General features: G+C 42.9%; 6 protein-coding genes across 6 annotated transcripts; 4 read left to right on the top strand and 2 right to left on the bottom strand.

The window, feature by feature from the left end:
- Window positions 1-2,757: 2,757 nt before the first annotated feature.
- Window positions 2,758-3,006, top strand: COCMIDRAFT_107827 (uncharacterized protein; the record flags this gene model as incomplete). The annotated part of the gene is made up of 1 exon (XM_007694483.1): window positions 2,758-3,006. One exon carries the CDS (start codon window positions 2,758-2,760, stop codon window positions 3,004-3,006), a length of 249 nt encoding a protein of 82 aa, XP_007692673.1.
- A 960-nt stretch (window positions 3,007-3,966) lies between these two features.
- Window positions 3,967-5,002, top strand: COCMIDRAFT_40918 (lytic polysaccharide monooxygenase; the record flags this gene model as incomplete). The annotated part of the gene is made up of 2 exons (XM_007694482.1): window positions 3,967-4,031; window positions 4,084-5,002. 2 exons carry the CDS (start codon window positions 3,967-3,969, stop codon window positions 5,000-5,002), a joined length of 984 nt encoding a protein of 327 aa, XP_007692672.1.
- A 146-nt stretch (window positions 5,003-5,148) lies between these two features.
- Window positions 5,149-6,376, bottom strand: COCMIDRAFT_30304 (uncharacterized protein; the record flags this gene model as incomplete). The annotated part of the gene is made up of 4 exons (XM_007694481.1): window positions 5,149-5,153; window positions 5,236-5,893; window positions 6,150-6,235; window positions 6,367-6,376. The coding sequence occupies 4 exons, from the start codon at window positions 6,374-6,376 to the stop codon at window positions 5,149-5,151; spliced, it is 759 nt and encodes a 252-aa protein (XP_007692671.1).
- Window positions 6,377-6,575: 199 nt separating this feature from the next.
- Window positions 6,576-7,712, top strand: COCMIDRAFT_30303 (uncharacterized protein; the record flags this gene model as incomplete). The annotated part of the gene is made up of 1 exon (XM_007694480.1): window positions 6,576-7,712. The coding sequence occupies one exon, from the start codon at window positions 6,576-6,578 to the stop codon at window positions 7,710-7,712; it is 1,137 nt and encodes a 378-aa protein (XP_007692670.1).
- A 1,227-nt stretch (window positions 7,713-8,939) lies between these two features.
- Window positions 8,940-9,493, top strand: COCMIDRAFT_107802 (uncharacterized protein; the record flags this gene model as incomplete). The annotated part of the gene is made up of 3 exons (XM_007694479.1): window positions 8,940-9,056; window positions 9,106-9,242; window positions 9,292-9,493. The coding sequence occupies 3 exons, from the start codon at window positions 8,940-8,942 to the stop codon at window positions 9,491-9,493; spliced, it is 456 nt and encodes a 151-aa protein (XP_007692669.1).
- A 960-nt stretch (window positions 9,494-10,453) lies between these two features.
- Window positions 10,454-11,899, bottom strand: COCMIDRAFT_40914 (uncharacterized protein; the record flags this gene model as incomplete). Its single annotated transcript, XM_007694478.1, has 1 exon — window positions 10,454-11,899. The coding sequence occupies one exon, from the start codon at window positions 11,897-11,899 to the stop codon at window positions 10,454-10,456; it is 1,446 nt and encodes a 481-aa protein (XP_007692668.1).
- Between the last annotated feature and the right edge of the window lie 219 nt (window positions 11,900-12,118).

Here is a 12,118-nt window from a genome sequence, read left to right as displayed (position 1 = left end):
GCGTTTTAAATCCTTTCGCTAATGCGAAGGACTGGCACACGGAGCCGGAAAAACTCGGAGCGCATCTGAACAGAGGCTGCATATCTTTATAGTGTGGCTAAAGATTTTTTAGCTTACTCTAAGTTATATACAATCTCCGAACAGGCAAGTAGAGCTTCTGTAAGAGGTAGGACAGGGGTGTTTTGGTGTCGCACCTTCCCACGCTTAACACGAAAGACTCACGTATGTCCCTTAGATCGCTGTAATTTTACTATTTGAGGCTTGCGATAGATAGAGGTAGATCTAGCAAGCATACAAATATGTATTTATGTCTAAGAGCCTCCGTGGCTTGGGCGTAAGGTGCTTGGGCAGTGTTGGTGGTTCGTTGCGGAGGGATGTTCGACCCACAGGGATGGACGTTAGTTACTCCTTCTAATTTCTCGAATTTTTAAACTTATATCTAGGCAGAGATGGCAACAATTTACTTATATGCACTTAGTGTTCTTTGGAAGCGCTTAATCTTACCTGCACTTATATTGAGGACAAGGGTCCTGCATCAGAGTCTTAAGAAACTAAAATCAGTCTTAGTAAGTGGTGTGACAGTACTGACATCTGGATATGCTGACAAAAGAAAGAGAACACGCTTTTTGCGACCGCTGATGGGCAGATTGCCTGTTAGTGTACTCCTAACGAAGACGTTTACCAATTTTCCAGAGAATATGAAACTAGACGGCGCAAGAACATACAACTATTTAGAAACTGTGAGTAAAACCATCCATTTGGCTACTCGATATAGCATGTATTGCATGTTGCCAGTTGATAACTTCTAGTTAGTAAGATGGGGATTGTCACTCTCTTGAATAGTTTACTATTTAGACCAAATCAGCTATTGTAGATTAGTCCCTGTCTGGGGCTGTAAATCTGTTTTGTTAATCTGAGTTTTCTATGTAGTTATCTAATATGACTTAGACATCGATCGTTCTGTATTAAGACTTATTTGAACGATTAACTATAGCAGAGCCAAGGCATATCACTCGGGTTGCCTCTTATCAAGGCCAAAGTAGCACACATGTTCAACGCACTGTCTTTACTAACTAGATAACGACTCCGTATGTTGTACGTACACACACTAATAATTCACACTATGCAGAAAGATCGGATATAATTTATCTAACTCGAAGCAAATGTGTATGCAGCTTTTATAGTGTTCCTGAATCTAGAAATGAGGTCACGTTTATCTATGACTGTATCGTAGGTATAAGAGCGAGACTTCCTACTACTAACCAAAAGTTGTTTTACAGTATTCTAAGCGCTAAAGCATTTCCAATCTCGATAAGCCCTTATTTTTGAGCTTTTTTACTAGTCTCATGGCGCATAATACCAGAAAAAATCTTTGTTTACTCTGCGGTAAACGCCGATCTAGAGGCGCCCAATACGTTCAAGATGTTGAAGTCTGTTCAAGAAAGACTTGTGCCAAAACTCAACGCCTACTAGAGATAGCTTTAAGGGACAGCAGTAGCCCAGTTATTCATGTCCATAACTACTACTATGCTAGTTGTGCAAGCAAGGATATATCTAGTTGTGTACACTATATTTGTGACTTTTATGCCAAGGAAGCTCCCAATATTGAAGCGCTCACCGAACTGCCTGAGAATATTGTAAGGCCGCGTCCCGAAGCACATCGATACTAGGACTGCTAAGTGTAGATAGTATGACTTTTAAATGGATATTCCCTCAATTTACCTCTTGGCAAGCATCATGATAAAGGTTATAAGTAAGGCTTGCAAGTGCCTAATAATCACCATTTATGTGCAAACTACATCTAACCAGATACACATAACAGAGTTTCTCACAATCCTCTTATATCTATATTACAAGATCGACAAATTACATTAAGCTGTATTGTTTTCCCATTCAGTAATGCCCTTCACTCGAAAAGCACTTTGTATCGATCTTACCACTGAGGCAGAACACTGCGCTATATGCTCAAAAATACTTGAAGCAGGTAGCGAAAAAGCCAGTCTTGTGTATGTTTTAAAGGATTGTCGTTGTGTAAGTCTATTGCGATTCATGTTAAGTTATGTTGCTAATAGTGAGAAGGTTATTTGTGGCCTTTGTGTCCAGTTTCCGGGTGTGCCACCCTTTCTTCCTTGCCAGCATGCCGACCATATGGACTTTGGGTGGCAGAGACCGCTACGGCTCTACAATCTAAAATGTGCTATCTGCTTAGACGCTGGAAGTTCCATTCGTATTGCTCTAGTTTGCGGTAGGTTGACATTATGTAATCAAGATAGTGAATTAACTAACAATTAAGGCCACGTGTATTGCCGAGTCTGCATTTTAACGTGGGTAAGCTCTCCTAGAGAGTCAAACAAAAACTATGTAGCTTGTCCAATCTGTAGGAACAGCATGACTAAGGTCGGGCGATTACTGTCACATGATCAAATTGTTGTACCCGCTCAACGAGGTGTTGAGATTGTATCACCATGCATTAGTCCATAGACGTGTGACTAGATAGGTTCTCTCGCAATTGATCGACCTTTTTTTCTGGGTAACTTTGATTGGAGCGGCTACTCGATTCCGTAGCGGGCCGGTTGCGTTGACTTAATAGCCGGTAATATCTCTCGTCATCCGAGCTCTTCCGTGGTATTCTCTTAATTGTAACTTGAGCAGTCGTCGGGCTAGGCACTAGGAAGATATGGCATGCTATTTAGTCCTTTAGATCCGCTGCTGTTCTGAGTTTGATCCAGAATTCATTCCAAAACATCAAAGCTCACAATGACGACTACTGCACCCTATTATGGAGAGTACCTGCTCGTATTGTCTGGGTCGGTTGAGTGTGCCCCGTTCTTGGAAAACTGGAAAACTCTTAAAGATAGCGTGCGAAAACATGTCGGAAATCCGGGGTGGACAGATGTGAGCAAGACGTCACACAGAGGAATACGACGGGCATGGTGCAATCTATCGATAGAGGGTAAGGCGAAAACTGCATACAGTACGCATCACCATCCGCAAATCGAAGAATAAGTACTCACATAAAGCGCTCTAGGATACTATTCGAAGATGCCAGGAGTAGGAGTGTGCTTGATGAAGAGGACATCAAATGGCGAATACCTGCTGCTTCACTACAACTGCGCCGTCCCCTTCCCTGCTGCGTCTCAGTGTAACCACAATCCCTGTGGTCGGCAGGAAAACTGCCAAAGGCTCCTGCCTAATAAGGCAGTTCTACCCTGTAACATGACCTTGCTTTTTGTACCTCACAACATGATGCAACTAAAGGGTTATTGTCTCTTACCCTTACGATATTACCCCTTGTGTATAACTAGCAGGTGTACATTTACCTAGCTTTGCTTGTGGCTTTGTAAACGTGCCACTCCCATTTTCATAGAGGGTTATTATGCTATGATGTAAAGAAGCATTCTTAGCCATTTATAGCATCTACCATCATAATCATATCTATAGTGACATCATAGCCTGCTATTTGGAATGTTTGTATTCGACAAAGGGACAACCCCGCACTACGAGCAATGAGTCACAGGCAATAGCTGAGTTCATATATACGCCACACGTTCCATTGTTACACTCACTAAATAATATCTCAGTCATATTTTTGATTGCGTATGTCTATATAGACCTGTCAGAGTCGACTTTTTTGACCAGATATCGTCACGGGCTCTATACATTACTGTCAAATAAGTGACAGAATCTAGGTGTGATGGAGCACCTGGATTCTGTGATCCGGGCCGATCAGAGCCGAGTGCCAAGGCTCACCCCTAGGCAAGGCTGATACTTAGCCACCTATCTGAGACAAAAAAAGCAAATAGCGACTACGCTCATAAGGCGGCGCGCCTACGCGCCGCTGGAGCGCAAAACAGAACAATCAGATCAATTCTCCCATCAATTATCACAGTCTTTTATCACAGTGATCCAAACGTGTCCTTAATCAGAAAACCCCTCACAGTCTGACAATTACACACCTGTTATACGATGTATGTAGTGCGAATCCTCCTAGCATCCTTAGTGACTACAGCTCGAGCACACATGTCGTTGTGGTATCCGCCTCCTCTCGGTGGTAATAGAGAAGCCAACTCTTTCACAACACAGGTGGATAAGGGAGTTCAACTTTCCAATTGGATGCTGCAATTCTCAAGGAGAGCCAACACTGCCTTCCCCTGGCGATTGTCGTGGTCATCTTGCCCTTCTAGATACAGAGGAGGGCAGACCACAAGTCACATGGGAACCTGGCCAGGACGCTTACTTTAAGTTATCCGACTACATGTATAGTATCGGTGTTCCAGGATCAACTCACTACGGTGGAAGCTGCCAAATTGGATTCTCTGTGGATAAAGGTCAGACATGGAAAGTCGCGGCTTCATATCATGGGAACTGCCCTCACAGGGACAAAGACATGCCACAGGTGTTTGAATTCAAAGTCCCGCTAAACATACCAACAGGTATAGCAGTCTTTGCTTGGATCTGGTTGAACCGTGAGCATGAATTTTTCATGAACTGTGCAGCAGTTCAGATCAGTTCAGGTTCTAGCAGTGCCACCACGCGCACTTACACAAGCTTTAAAACTGTCCCTACAAAACCTTCTACTGCACTGTTAGATCCTAGTAACGAGTCACTAAGGGGAGGTGAGCAAGATAAATCTAGCGGCTGTGATGAAGACTCGATAGCCTACAGCAATTCGTACGGGGCAAAGCTGGCTAGAAGTGAATGGAGATATATCAAGAATCGTCATAGTAGGAAGCATTCTAGGCAAAACTACCATATTCACAAATCCAACGTCTTAGCATCGCCTAAAAAGCTCCATCGCAGGTCAGAAAACTTAGCTTCCGATGTTTGCGATTGGAACACCGCACCTAGGATGGAAACTAGCTACTATTCTGTAGATGCACAATGTGCACCTAACGCTAAACTAAACAACCTAAAGAGTGATGACTTTGAGATTGGCTGGGGCGATGCGTGCGGCGTCGTCGAGGGAGACAAAGTGTACACTATTCAGAACATCGAGTGTTAAGGTTAGAGTCCTAGCAGATTTGCGAAGATGCTGTCCTAGTCTTTTTGATCGCAAAAATGAGATTCACATAGTAGTTACAACTTAACTAAGTAATGGACCCTCTAAAATTATCGATACACGTATCGTTTAATTCTCTCCTGCGCCCCCTAGCCTATACCTTAATCAGAGACTTTATGTTATGATTTCAATCAGACTAATATACATAGAACACAACTGATGGCCTGTATTCGTACATATAAACAAAGAAAGCATAATCAATACAAAACAACCCTGCACAAGTAGCAGACGCAATACTTTCCAGTTTCGAGCACATCGCTGAGAAAGATGGCTATTCAAGACGGTTGTTGCACTTCTTGTGAATATGTTCGCAACTTTGTGCGGATAATATGGGACTTCAAGCTCCGTCGCGGTGAATGTTGATGGAGTAGATTGACATGCTGCAGCCGCAATGACACCGAACCGGTCAAGTACATAGTCAACTGGCAGATCAGATTGGGCAATTGTCTCATACTTCAGAGTGTATGCTCTGCGGCCTTTCCTTTCAAAGTCGGTTTTGCCTGTCCAAGCAATAAGGTGCTCCAAGTCGACCAGGTAGAAAGGATTCAATGTCTTTCTTAGAAAACGCCCTTCTGTAATCCTTCTCAAAAGTAGCTGGTTAAGCTTAACCCGGGCGTCTTCCCAGACAGGATTTCGAGAAGCAGCAGCTGCAAGTACATCACAGTACTTGAGTCCCATCGAAGCCCACTCGTAGTGTTGAACCTTATTCATACCCCAATATTGGGCTGTCTTAACAAGCGAAGCGAGACACTGCTTACTTGTTCTAATCTTGGATTGTGCCGTATTGACGAATTGCTCCCATTGCTTCGCATCAACGAGAGAATCTAGCTGCGGCTGTTCGTTCTTTCTATAACGGTAACACTCTTCTATCATAACCTCGTTCAGTTTTGTAAACAGCCAGTCAGCTTGTTTTTATTGCGAAAGCATCTCGTTGCGTATAGCCATGCATGCTTGGAATTTTTCATCTTCAGATAATATAGAGCGTAATGAGAACTGAAGTGCGCGGATGTTTGGTGAAGTAGGATTGAAGTCGAGTATATCGGTACTTTGAAGGCTTAGCGTTGAACAGATAATTCACTATAAGACCTACTTTTGCGTTGTCCTTTCCATCTTTTGCAAAGCTAAAAGCCAAATGATGGACTATTGTGCCCTCAAACAGCTTATATACCTTAGGGGCTATTGTTTTCAAGAGGTTACTAACCCTTGCTCATGATGTGTACGGGGATCAGGTGTTATTGGTAGTGCTACGCACGTGCCTCTCCATCATCTTATCGTGACGCTAGGAATGCGATAGCTGGCTGACCTACCTGCCGTCATATTATTGACATATAGCTACCCAATCTTTGCTTATAAGATCCTGAACTACCGAGCATATATACAACGCAATCTCAATATAGTGTCTTATATATGTAAACAGATGCTCTGATCTTTATGTAATCACTCCATCCAAAAAGGCTAACAAAGATGTCCAGGCTGTCGCCACTCACCGGTTAACTACAGCTTTCCGTTTTTCGAGATGTCCCCATTACCACAACTTCTGTATGACCAAAGGCTCGCCAATGATACCCGACAAGAAGATATTGCAAGTAGCGATGTGGAGAAAAGTATTACGTCTCTTGGATACCTTCTCTTTCTTTCGCCAATTCGGAGAAGAATCTTGGATAGTGTGTCCGCCTTCGACGCAGCAAAGTTAGTTAACTTGAAGTTGTGTATTTTGACTGCGAAGGAAAAAGAAAAATATCTTAAGCCGATCCGAGATTTAGTGTGGGATGTACCTGCGGTTGAAAGACTCTCACGAGAGGGCATGAAACTAATGTTGCTTGGAGACGGCGCTTATGCACTCGAGCAGCGATTGCACGCGACAGAACGTTACTTGAATTCTCATGGGAACGGAAGGCTCACAATCTACCTGTTGGGCACATTTCCAGTATTCACGCCGACAGCGACAACGCTCGACTCACTAGTCGAATTCAGCACTACAGGACATTCTAACCTTGTACGGTTTCACTGTGACAAGTATCAACTGGGCCGCGTTCGCGCTGTTTCAGACATAGATGCGAAGGGAGACTTTCTTATGAGTTTCAGTGTGCCAATGCAAGCGTCTATTAATCCTATCAAAGGATCTTGGTATAAGGTAGACGATGTTCCAGATCGTACGGTTGATTTGTGGGTGTATGTGCCTTCTTTGCGCGACCGTCTTTGCAAAGAAGTCAGGCTGACACCATTGGACGTGCTACGGATGGTGAGAGTAAACCCACTGTTCGTGTCACTACCACATTCTCCTCTAAAACCAACGTTCACTACGACGTGTATAAAAAGAAAGTTTCGCGATGCAGCACACAGCGCTTTGCTCAGTTCATTAGGTTTTATATTAACACTAAGACAGCTGTTTCATCTATATGCAGGACACTGTCGGTTAAGGAAATGGTTACTCACAGTTGCGGGTGTACAATCTTTGGAAGTAACTCACCCAGATCAGTTTTCAAGCGACGAATTTTCTGTGCGCCAGCTGGCCGCACACTACATAACATCTTCGTTAGGTGTTAATTCAGGCTCGCGCGCAGCGATCGATTTCACGCAAGTGCCGAATATACGGCTCTTCCTTGACGTAGCCAAATTTAGCACCTTTGGCGGGAGAATCGCTCTAAGCTAATCTTTGAGTCGATGTACCTATTCTTAGAACGCCCGTAATGTCACCTAGGAGCTGAAGGCAATTAAATAGAGCCACGTTAAATAAAGACGTGATATTTGAAGTTTAGTCCGTCACGACGTAACTAGAGTGTTTTTCGACTCATAACTAGTAATGGACGTAATAGGCTGAGCTCCGGGAAGCAAACGATAGGTAAATAGTCCAGAATATGATTACTTTGAGTGCGTATGTTACAAGTAACAAGTAGAATGATGTCGTCTCTTGAAGCTGACCGCAAATAGATAGAAACCACTTAGGATCCCGCTGGAGGCAGCGATTGTCGCAGCGTTAGGGATCACATGATTTGTCTCATGCTAAGACACCGTCATCAGTGATGGCACTCCTGATGTGATGGAAGGGCTATCACAGAAAGAACTCACTATCAGAGATACATAGCAAGACCGCGTGTTTGTGGTAGTACTAGATGCAACGGGGATAAAGGATGGATAGATTTCGCTATTACACTCGTTTGGGGCAATCCAGTGATGCTTTCTTATAAGTTCTTTTGAGTATCTTAAGAATACTACTTCTATTTATCTCGTCTGGCGCGTGACGGCAAAACAATCGCTTCTGATCCAGCTAGTTATACATAAGAACTCATTTCGGCGCTTCTATAGAACCGAAGGGCCCAAAACTACCTCTCATGTTACAACCTAGTATCACCTTATTAACGTGTCCTGCTAAGGAAAAGCCGCTTTAAGCCTCCTGGGCTGTAATTTATATGGGGTCCTTAGATTTGAGGGCGAGTTACGATGCTGTTTGTATGTAGTTATACAAGAAATTATATTCGATAGAGAGCTATAGTCTTGGCTATAGAGCTATCTATATACAAAGTATATTGCCTAAGCAACAATTAGACTAGGCAGGTGGGTAAGCGAGGTCGTAGACGAGAAGAAGCGGCGAAGGCCGTTCAGCCCGTTACAATGAATGTTAAATGCGAACTAGTTAAAGAGTCTAACTGTAGTTCTATCGAAGTCTAGACTACTTGCTTAGCCGTTCTGAACACCCTAAGGATAAATGCATGGTGTTTAATTAGTAGTCCGCGTGCATAAATTGAAGTCCGTCTTAAAGTGCATATAGAAATAGAGCAGACCTCAGAAGGTCAGGTTTTTAAATATATAATGCAGGACAGAATGCATCCTTTACTAGTCAAGTCTACAGCTTAGTATTAAACATTTACCTAACCTCAATATGCGGTATCAACACTGGTGTTTTACAAGCGCATTATTGGGTAATGTCTTCGCCCAATCGACAATGTTAATAGATATTCAGCATAACCGTGTTGAGCAAGCTGATTGCCCGCGAAGGGTAAGCAAAACATTAGGCGCTTAGAATCAAAGTTAACGGCTAGGCGAAGTTACACTTTTGTTCAAAGACAGCATGGAGCGAATGTGCTGCACCAATCATATCATCCGACCGCTGCGTAGCCGCCGACAGGCTTAATAATGTCGCGTCTATTGTAATCGACTTAGGTTTATGCTGCCAATTCTTTAGGTATGTCCGATCTTATGTTAAGTCTATAAGCAAGCCTCTAATCATTTAGTGATGATACATGTAATACGGTATATAAAGATGGAGAAGGAGAAGGGCAATGGTACCCCGGCCTAAAGGAGGTATCTGGTACTTTCAAAGAGCAAGTAGGCAGTTACATGTGCAGGAATGGGACTACTACATCGGTTTGCCCCGGGGAAGGTGCTGGAAACTTAGTGGCTTCTAAGAATGCGGCTACTCCCACTGCTGATTAGTACATTATCTAGAGTTCTCTTGCTTCTTTTTAAGTATTGTTCAATCCAAGCTCCTGTTAGTTTTTGAAAGTGGCCACTACTTCGATACTTACCCGTTATTAGCGCTGCGTCCTTGCTGCATGTTGCATATAAATACTATACATATGCCTATAAAAAAGCTCTTTTTATAGTTAAAAAGGATCTCTATGCCATCCTATTTGTCCTAACACATCTATAGTAACATCCTTGCCTTACTCTATATGATTCTTGATACGAGTTCTATACACGGATCGCAAGCATTACTAACTAGTTAGTTAGTTAACTCATCTAAGTTAAATAGCCTATGTACCTAGTTGCTCTTTTGCCTCGTTAAAGTTCGGCGGTTAACTTCTTTAAGTTGTTTTATATGCTTCTCCGCAGGAATGATGAGTGATATAATAGACTCTTATTAGGGATAAGCGCCTGAATCGCGAGGCATAGTAAGGGTAAGGCATGACAGACATGTTTTTGTTTTTTTGTAGAGTAACGGGATCAATGATATAGCAAATTGTATCTGACTAGTCCCATTTATGCAATTTCCTGCAATGCATTTGGAACATGCCTAATGGGCTAAGCTTAAGATCTTTTCCTCACACATAATCTTTCCTATTGTCTGAAAAATTAATCCATAAATCCTGTTGTCATTTTTTGTTAATACCTAAGTCTAATTAGCTACGTACTGTGGCATAACACGTGATCGAATTTGAGTCAACCAAGGGGGATAGTCACGAGAAGATGAAAACTCATTGCTGGTAGTGAGCTGAGTGAAAAAGGTACCTATTAACGCCGAAAAGAAATTTAGATATATGCTGACAATCTAGTCATATGCTACAACACTACAATATTAATAGTGCAGATTGCCTTGCATGGCATCTCGCTTTCTCAGGAAGAGATAAGCTAATAATCTAGTAAACGTTTGTGCTAGACGTTAAGCTTATTCTTCTACTTCTTAGCCTCTGCCTCGAGCGTATGCTGCAACCCTCGTACATAATCTATGAAGCTCCCAAACTCATTTGGCCTTGCTTCCTTTGGGGTATGGCCTTGAAGGTCTTGTATCACTCCTCGTACCTCAGCACTATTTGACATTACATTAGTGGTGTAGTCTTCGACTGTTTTGGATTGTTGTTCAAGATAGCCATTGATGCTGTGAATCGCCTGTTTTGCCTTTTCCTCGGAATCTATATCTTTCAACCCTTTGAAAACATTATTAACAATTTCTATGGCAAGTTCGAACTTAGTATGCGATAGGCTGACTAGCAGCGAGTGTTTTGCAGCCAGAGCATGTCCTTTATAAGTAGCCACCTCCTTCTTTGCCTCATTTGCAATCTTGATCTGTTCCTTCATCCTCTCTAAAGCCTTGATAGCGATCCTTTGATGCTTTTGAACCTCGTCTTTAAGTCGGACCTCGTTCGCAACAAGCTGCGCAATCTCAGCCTTATGGGTGGTGATAGTTTTGATGTATCCTTCATTCCGCTCCGTCTTCTGCAGGTTTGCTACCAATCTTTTTAGATTGAAAATAGTTTGCGTCTGGTTTGCATCCTGGCGCTTGTAGAAGTCATTTGAAGTTCGGAGATCTTCTGCTTTAGCAAGTGAATGCTGACATTCACGCTCAAGTTGTACTTCCCTCTCTATAGCCTTCTTGAGTTGCTCCTCTGTTTCTCGGCACTTTTGTAATTCCTCCTCCGCATTCTTGATCTTTGTTTGCAAACTTTCCCTTTCGTCCTTAGCCATGCGAAGAGCGCGTGCACTCTTTCCCGCCTTCGAGCGAAGCACGACGTTTGTCTCGGCAAGTTTGCGATTCAAATCGTTCTGAGTCTCGATCATTTTAGAAGATGTGATGCAAACCTTCTTTAGACGAGCTCTGTTATCCTCAAGAGTTTGCTTAAGGTTGTTTTTCTCGATTTCTTTCAACAAAACGGTAGATTCGATTTCCATGATCTTCTGCATAAGGTCCTTTTTCTGTTCGTCACTTGTATTGCTAGCCTTGAAGTTGGCGAAGGCATTGTGATGAAGATTCCTTGCGCTGGAACTGAGGTTTGCCGCTTCCTGGCTCCATTGGTGACCCGACCATCTTCCGGCGGCAATTTCCCGTTCATAATACTCGGTCGTCTCCCTACATGCTCGCATTGCTTGATCTGATTGGTGTTCGACATGAGCTATGTAACTTTGTAGAAAGTAGATATGATGGCTAAGATTGGTGATTGTCTCATTAGCCACGTATATTTGAAAAGCTTGGGCTTGCAATTCATATTGGTAAATGTCGTTCAGCGTACGCGCTTTGGAAAGTTGGTCCCGAGTTTCTTGAAGCTCGCCGAGAAGTTGATGACTTTGGTTCTGTAACTCTGCGTTCTCCCGATTCACAAACGCTATGATTTCTGCGGGCTCCATATTGAAAATCCTGCTCGTACTAGATCTAGTTGGGCAATGTATAGTCCTCGTTGTAGAACTTGGGATTTGTGGTTTTGCACGAGAGATAGAATGGGAAACACTTTAATCTATCTCAAATTCTTCCCGATTGTGTGGCGCAATAATCGGGAAGGTTAGAGCTAAACAGGGGGAAGTCAGGCAACTAATTTAGGCGTTGAGCCAGCGGTGAAAAGCTTGCAT

The sequence above is a fragment of the Bipolaris oryzae genome, assembly GCF_000523455.1.
Source record: "Bipolaris oryzae ATCC 44560 unplaced genomic scaffold scaffold_219, whole genome shotgun sequence".
Classification (NCBI taxonomy): Eukaryota; Fungi; Ascomycota; class Dothideomycetes; order Pleosporales; family Pleosporaceae; genus Bipolaris; species Bipolaris oryzae.
The sequence above is the reverse complement of the archived record's forward strand: the minus strand, read 5'-3'. Positions and strand labels throughout refer to the sequence as shown.